The sequence below is a fragment of the Gorilla gorilla genome, chromosome 20 (assembly GCF_029281585.2).
Source record: "Gorilla gorilla gorilla isolate KB3781 chromosome 20, NHGRI_mGorGor1-v2.1_pri, whole genome shotgun sequence".
In the NCBI taxonomy this organism is placed as follows: Eukaryota; Metazoa; Chordata; class Mammalia; order Primates; family Hominidae; genus Gorilla; species Gorilla gorilla.
The window spans coordinates 52,195,516-52,201,947 of NC_073244.2; the positions used below are offsets into that span (position 1 = coordinate 52,195,516).

Consider the following 6,432-nt stretch of genomic DNA (forward strand, 5'->3'; position numbering starts at 1 on the left):
CTCCTTTTTGTATTTTTTGTAGAGGCAGTGTTTCGCCACATTTCCCAGGCTGGCCTCAAGCAGATCCTCCCAAAGTGCTAGGATTCCAAGTGGGAGCTAGAGCACGCAGCCAACAAGCACTCAATAAATGTCATGTACAATGATACACCTACCCCAGCTACGGCACGGAAGTGGTGCTGATGTTTAGGAACTTACCAGGTCCCTCCCACTGACCCAGTGAAGTTTAGAAACATTAGACAACATCCCTCCTTCCAAAATACTTTTATTAAAAAAAAATTACAAACAATCCAAAAAAAAAAAAAAAAAGCCACCACAAACTCTGCCTTTCTTTTAAATAACGCGGCATGGAGCAGTTTGGTTTCCACCCTATTGCACGTGGTCCGGCCTGGTTATGAAATCAGGAGGCTGCTGAGACTGGGGTCCTGCCGAGGAAGTGGGGTTCAGCCTGGAGGGAGACCAGCCCCTCCCGCCCCCTCAAGGTGCAAGAGGCAGAGCCTGGGTTTCTATAGCAACCTGGCAGCACATCCCTGTCATCCTTCGACAGGCCCAGCTTTCTTTATCTTCCCTGAGGCCCCAGTGGTCACAGGGGAGTGGGAACTAGCAGGAAAGGTGGAAGAAATGTGTAAGTGGAAAATCAGACTCCCAGAAACAGAGTCTCGTTAAGGCATTTGGAATAGATAAATTAATTCAGGAAGACCCACCTTCACAGAAGGTCGGGGTAACCAGACACACACACACATGCAAGACAGTTTGTGGAACCCTGAAATAGGAACAAAGGAGGCCATAGTCACTGCTTCGAGCCCCCACAAAAACACACACCCAGAGTTGCATTCAGGGATCCAGGCCACCGAAGATGACATGAGGAAGGATCCCCTCTATCACAGTTTTAGGACCCCAGAATGATTTCCATGATGTGATCCAGTTCATTCCACTCCCAGGAACCTGGGGCACAGAAGAGGTTGTGAGGAGGCTCTGGTGGGGCCCGTGCAGGCTCCTTTTCTACCGCAGATGTGTCAATGTCCAGAAAGAAGTCATCCAGGCCAGAGTCCCCCAAGTACCGGGAGCTCAGAGCTTCTAAGAAGACTGGATCAGGCTGGGGTGGCACTTCATTCTGGAGGCCAAGGGGAGTCACTGGATTCTGAGGGGGCTCAGTCCCATCCATGGAGGTGTCCAGCTCCCTGAGGATAGAGCCAATGGTGGCTGACAGGGAGAAATCCTCCTCGCCCAGGAAGAGGGGCTCGGGGGGCAGGGCAGGGGCGGGAGCCAGGCGAAGTGCAGCCTGCAGCTGTTGGAGGGTGTTATGGATGAGGACATGCCTGCGGAGGCTGGGTGCTCGGGGGCCCAGGCTGCGCTGGACTTTGTCTAGGGAGATGCGGAGCAGGGCTTGCTGGTAGCTCTGAAGGCCTGCTGGACTCCACTCCCACCTCTCCTCCTCCTCTTCCAAATCAGAGTGTTTCCTCTTCAAGCCTCCCACCATGATGCCCTGTAGAGAGAAGAGGCGCATAGGGGAAGGTCAGACACCAGACACCGTAGTGCTGGCTCAAATCCCACTTTCTCAGGCCTATTGAGTTGTTAGTGATTTTTAATCATCGGAATCTCAGTTTACTGATCTATAAAATGAAGGCTGTCTGAATCCTACAAGGCTAAGAAGGTGAGTACATATACGATTAAGAAAATAAGATCTGGCCTTAAGTACAGCTAGATTTAAATCTCACTTGCCTGTTGTGGCCTCAAACAGTGAATTTACATCCATGAGAATCAATTTCCTCATCTGCCAAGTACGGATCCTAACTCAAGTTCCTCTATGCCTTAAAACTGTTCTTCCACAATATTAATTTCTTCAAACATGGAGCACGAAAGATAAGTGTGGAGCACGGAGACCTGGACTGGAAGTAGGGAACCCCAAATCTGAATTCTGTATTGGAAACTGCTTAGCTGCGTGATCATGGGAAGTGATCTGAATGAGTCAATTCTCAGGGCCTCAGTTTCCTCATCTGTAAAATGGGGACTGTAAAAAAATACTTCTCACCACCTCTGTCAAGGAGATGCCACGTATCTATAGGGCCCACCACACAGGAAGTGCTTAATGAACAAGAGTTGTGTTTGTTTTTTGTTAGAGACAGGGTCTCGCTCTGTCGCCCAGGGCTGAGTGCAGCAGCGCTATCACAGCTCACTGCAGTCTCGAAGTCCTGGGCTCAAGCGATCCTCCCGCCTCAGCTTCCTGAGTAGCTGGGATTACCACCACACCCGGCCTCGATCAAGAGTTAATTGCCAGTTATTCGCTCAACAGATTTACTGAGTGCCTACTATATTCGAAATCTCCTGGAGCCCTGTTGGGGAACCTATGTTGAGATTCTTCTTCAACAGTCGGGATATTTCTATGTCCTCTTCCTTAACCGACTGGGAGCGCTCCCAAGAGTAGGAAAGGGGCCTGTCTCATTCCCTCTGCCCGCGCTTTCAGATTCCCCCAAAGCGCGCCCCATACGAAAACTTGCTAGAACTCAGCTCAGACCAAGCCCCGCCCCCTCGGGGGTCCCACTCAATCAGACCGCGACACTGTAAGGCCCCGCCCCCCCATGGGTCCTTACATAGCATCCAGGAACGCCCCAATTTGGCCCAGGGGCTTCTGGGAAACGGGGGCCAACAGCCGCCAGGTACACGAATTGACGTCGAGCACGCACTACAATCCCTAGAGGGCTCCGCCCGTCCAGAGGACGAGCCACCCCCCTCACCCCGCTCTCCCTCAGGGCATGCGCACAGGGGCACAGGCGGGTGGGGGAAGGGAACCCGGACGTCCAGCTGCCGGCGCCCGCCGAGCCCCGCCCTCCATTGCCTCCGGGGCCGCGAGTCTGAGCTCCAGGCCCGGAACACCCCTCCCCCACCCCAGACTCCGGCTCTAAATTTGCTTTCTGCCAGTCCCTCCGTTCCTTGAAAGTCCGGGATTCTCCTTCCAAACTGCCCTTGGATCCAGAGACCCAGATCCGAACACATCGCTCAAAGACGACAATGCTCCGATCTAGTTCGGGAGACTACGTATCCTAATTCTGATACTTCCTCCCACTTCTAGTCTCCTGACTTTCAAACGCCCCTGGACTTCACCTCCAAACTCGCTGTCCGGCTCCAAGACCCGAACATTGAACTCTTCCCGGCAACCCCCTTCCCCCGCCAGTGCGTCTTGGAGTCCCAAGAATCCTTGACCCTAGTTCTCTCGCTTCTCCAAATACTCAGAATCTCAGCTCCGTACCTCTCACACCTTTTCCAGAACACGATAAAGCCCCGAATTCAACCCGTCCGGAAGACCCAAGTGGAATCGAATCTCCAGGTTCCCTGTCTCAAAAGTTCCTCCCCTCTGTTCTCTCGCTTCTCCAAAAGCCCAACGTCCCAGCTTCAAACTCCCTCCACTTGAAAATACTGCCCCAACAACCTCGCCTCCCCTCCTGGGTCTCGAACTCAGTCTCAGGTCCCCAGACCCTCCCTATCATCACCCTGAATCTGAGGCCCCCTCCCCCGGTCCCACCCAGACCCCGCCTCCGCAAGTCCCCGGGGCGCGCTTCTCTCTCCCCCAGTCTAAGGTAAATTCCCAAGCCAGGCGACCACTCCTCACCGCAGCTGCCAGGTTCGCCACGACCACCTCCTGGAACGCCCACAGCGTCGCGACCCGCCAGTGCCAGGACCCACCAGTGACCGGTTGGAGCCTCGCTCACCTCGGCGGGGCCTCTCCGTCTGGCCTGTGGCCCACCAGCCCCCTCCCCGGAGCCGAGCCGCGAGCCGCGATTGGCTGGAGTCCCGCCCGCCGCGGGGCGTCGATTGGCTGGGCGGAGCCATCCGCCCGTGCCCCGAGACGCCGGACCCGCCCACCCCTCCCTAGCGCCCCGGGCCATTTAAAGAAGTGCAACTGGCAGGGGGCGGGGCAGCGCCTCCAGGGTGGAGGGCGGCCGGTCCAACAGAACCGCTTCCTTCCACTCAGCTACAGTCTTTGCTCCAAGATCGTCACCATTGCTCCCTGCGGTTCCTTTATGCTAGGCCTGGACTCCACCGTGGAGCCAGAGGGGCTGGCATGCCCCTCCCCAAGTCGCTGTGCAGGCGGGCGGGGCCGAGCAACCGGAGGAGGCCGCGCCCCCGGGCTTCCGAGGGAGGACGCTGGGGCGCGGGGGATGACGTAGCGAAAGACCAGCCAATAGTGTGGCGCGGCCCGCGTTGCCTAGGCGATCGTAGCCTCGCCCCCTTGCTGCCCCTCCCGCCCCCTATACGTTACCGCGCGGCCCCTTCTTAATCCTCAGGTTTTCTCGGCACGTCCTGTGGTGGTCCCACCTGGGTCTTCTGACACCCTCTTTCCTTCCCCGCTCCATCAAGATGACTCCTCTGCTACTGTTCATGGCTTCCTACCCACCCCGAATACAAACTTCAAACTCCTTCCTTTTGCCACAAAGCCCCTCACGACCTTGCCTGATGCGTTCTCCTGGTTCTCTCCGATCCTGCCCCATTGAGTCACTTCCAGTTTTTCTAAAATGGCTTCAAGCTCCCATTCACCCCATCAGGAAAACGAAAAGATTTTCTCTGTTTGTTTTCTTCCCTGCTTTACCCCGGTGTCTACAACAATGCCAGGTACATAATAAGTTCGCAAACATGACAATAAAAGGCCTCTGGATCTTTATTATTAATATTATTTTTTGCCGGGCGCAGTGGCGCACGCCTGTAATGCCAGCACTTTGGGAGGCGGAGGCGGGCAGATCACTTGAGGTCAGGAGTTTGAGACCAGCCTGGCCAACAATGGTGAAACCCCGTGTCTACTAAAAATACAAAAATTAGCTGGGCGTGGTGGCGCACGCTTGTAATCTCAGCCACTTGGGAGGCTGAGGCAGGAGAATCGCTTGAACCTGGGAGGTTGAGGTTGCAGTGAAGGCGAGATCGTGCCACTGCACTCCAGCCTGGGTGACAGAGAGACGGGGGAGGGGGGGAGTGGGTGTTTTCTTGTGTTGCCCAGGTTGGTTTTGAACTCCTGGCCTCAAGCAATCTTCTCGCCTCTGGATATTTAAACTTGTTTCCTCATCCTCAAAATATACCCTCAATTCCCAGGCTGCTTCTCAGACTCATTTCAAAGGTTTCCTCCTCTCCGAAGCCCTCCCTGGCAGTCCAGGTTGGGTTAGGATCCATTCTAGGATTCCATGGCCTCCTGTGCCGCCATCCCAGTCCTGGACTGTCAGTTACTACGTGGACTGAGGAACGCCCCGCCGAGGGCAGGTACCAAGGATATCTCTGTCAACCACCTCTTGGTCTGCAGGATCACCTAGCACAGGGCTGGACACGTAGCAGGTCCCAGTGAAAGTTTGCTAAATGCTCAGGAATGTGACAGAAAAATAAGGCAGAAAGAAGACACTATTAGTGTCCTGAAAGCCCACACCCGTAATGCTCCGCCCCTACAACGAGTTTCCCTAAGGGGAGGAGGCAGTTTTCTCCAGGCCACCTCTGGGAAGGGAGGTTTAAGCCTCCTCAGACCAGTTCTTGCCGGTTGGAGTTTGTCAACCAAGTCATCCTGATGTTTGCAGGATAAAGGGGAGGGGAATAGGTAGGTGGGTGGTGTGGGTTGGAGGTAGGGAGAGAGAAGCGTCTTAGCTCACCCAGGCCTAGGGAAGGTGTCCCCGGGAAAAAAAGAAAGGGACAGTAGGTTCCAAAAAAGGACATAATTAGGAAGGAGCAATTCTTCCCCTTCCTCCTCCAAAACCTGCTCCTCCTATAGGGTCCACAACTCAGGAAAGCCCTACTGCATTTGGGTTTTTGTTTTTGAGACGGGGTCCCACTCTGTCGTGGATGCTGGAGTGCATTGGCGCACCTCGGCTCACTGCAGCCTCAGCCTCCCTCCTGAAGCACTAGTGTAACTCTGTCCCCGGGTTACAGCCGTGTGCTTCTTTCTGATGCCTCCTCTCCACCCCTCACCAACTGTCCACGCAGGCTCCCAGGCATTCGTCCCACCCACTCTCTCCTCCCTTCCTTACGGCTCCTCCTCCAACTCCCTCTGGGCTATCAGCCTCCATTCCTGGACCCTTCCTTTCCACCTTCACAGAGTAGCCAAAGGAAGCTTCATAAAACACCCAACTGTCCCCCCTGCCTTACCTCTCTGGTGCTCCACTCCTTGCATAAATCCTCAAAATAAAGCACAAACTTTTTTTTATTTTCAGAGACAGGGTCTGGATCTGTCCTACAGGCTGGAGTGCAGTGGCCAGGCCTTGACCTCCTGGCCTCAAGCCATTCTCCCGCCTCAGCCTCCTGAGTATCTGGGACTACAGGTACACACCACCATGCCCAGCTAAGTTTTTAAAAATTATTTTGTAGAGATGGGGTCTCACTATGTTGCCCAACCTGGACTTCTGGCTTCAAGCCATCCTCCCACCTCAGCTTCCTGAGTATCTGGGACTATAGGTGCACACCACCATG

General features: G+C 54.8%; 1 protein-coding gene across 3 annotated transcripts; it reads right to left on the reverse strand.

Moving 5' to 3' along the window:
• Nucleotides 1-245: 245 nt before the first annotated feature.
• On the reverse strand, nucleotides 246-4,108 carry SERTAD3 (SERTA domain containing 3). 3 transcript variants are annotated; one of them, XM_004060753.5, is made up of 2 exons: nucleotides 3,605-4,108; nucleotides 246-1,483 (listed from the first exon to the last, which is right to left on the reverse strand). In XM_004060753.5, exon 2 carries the CDS (start codon nucleotides 1,475-1,477, stop codon nucleotides 887-889), a length of 591 nt encoding a protein of 196 aa, XP_004060801.1. In that variant the 5' UTR covers nucleotides 1,478-1,483; nucleotides 3,605-4,108; the 3' UTR covers nucleotides 246-886. The 3 variants fall into 3 exon arrangements, with proteins under 3 accessions (XP_004060801.1, XP_004060804.1, XP_055225412.1); XM_004060756.4 differs by lacking the exon at nucleotides 3,605-4,108 and adding an exon at nucleotides 3,245-3,483; XM_055369437.2 differs by lacking the exon at nucleotides 3,605-4,108 and adding an exon at nucleotides 2,589-3,269.
• Nucleotides 4,109-6,432: the final 2,324 nt, after the last annotated feature.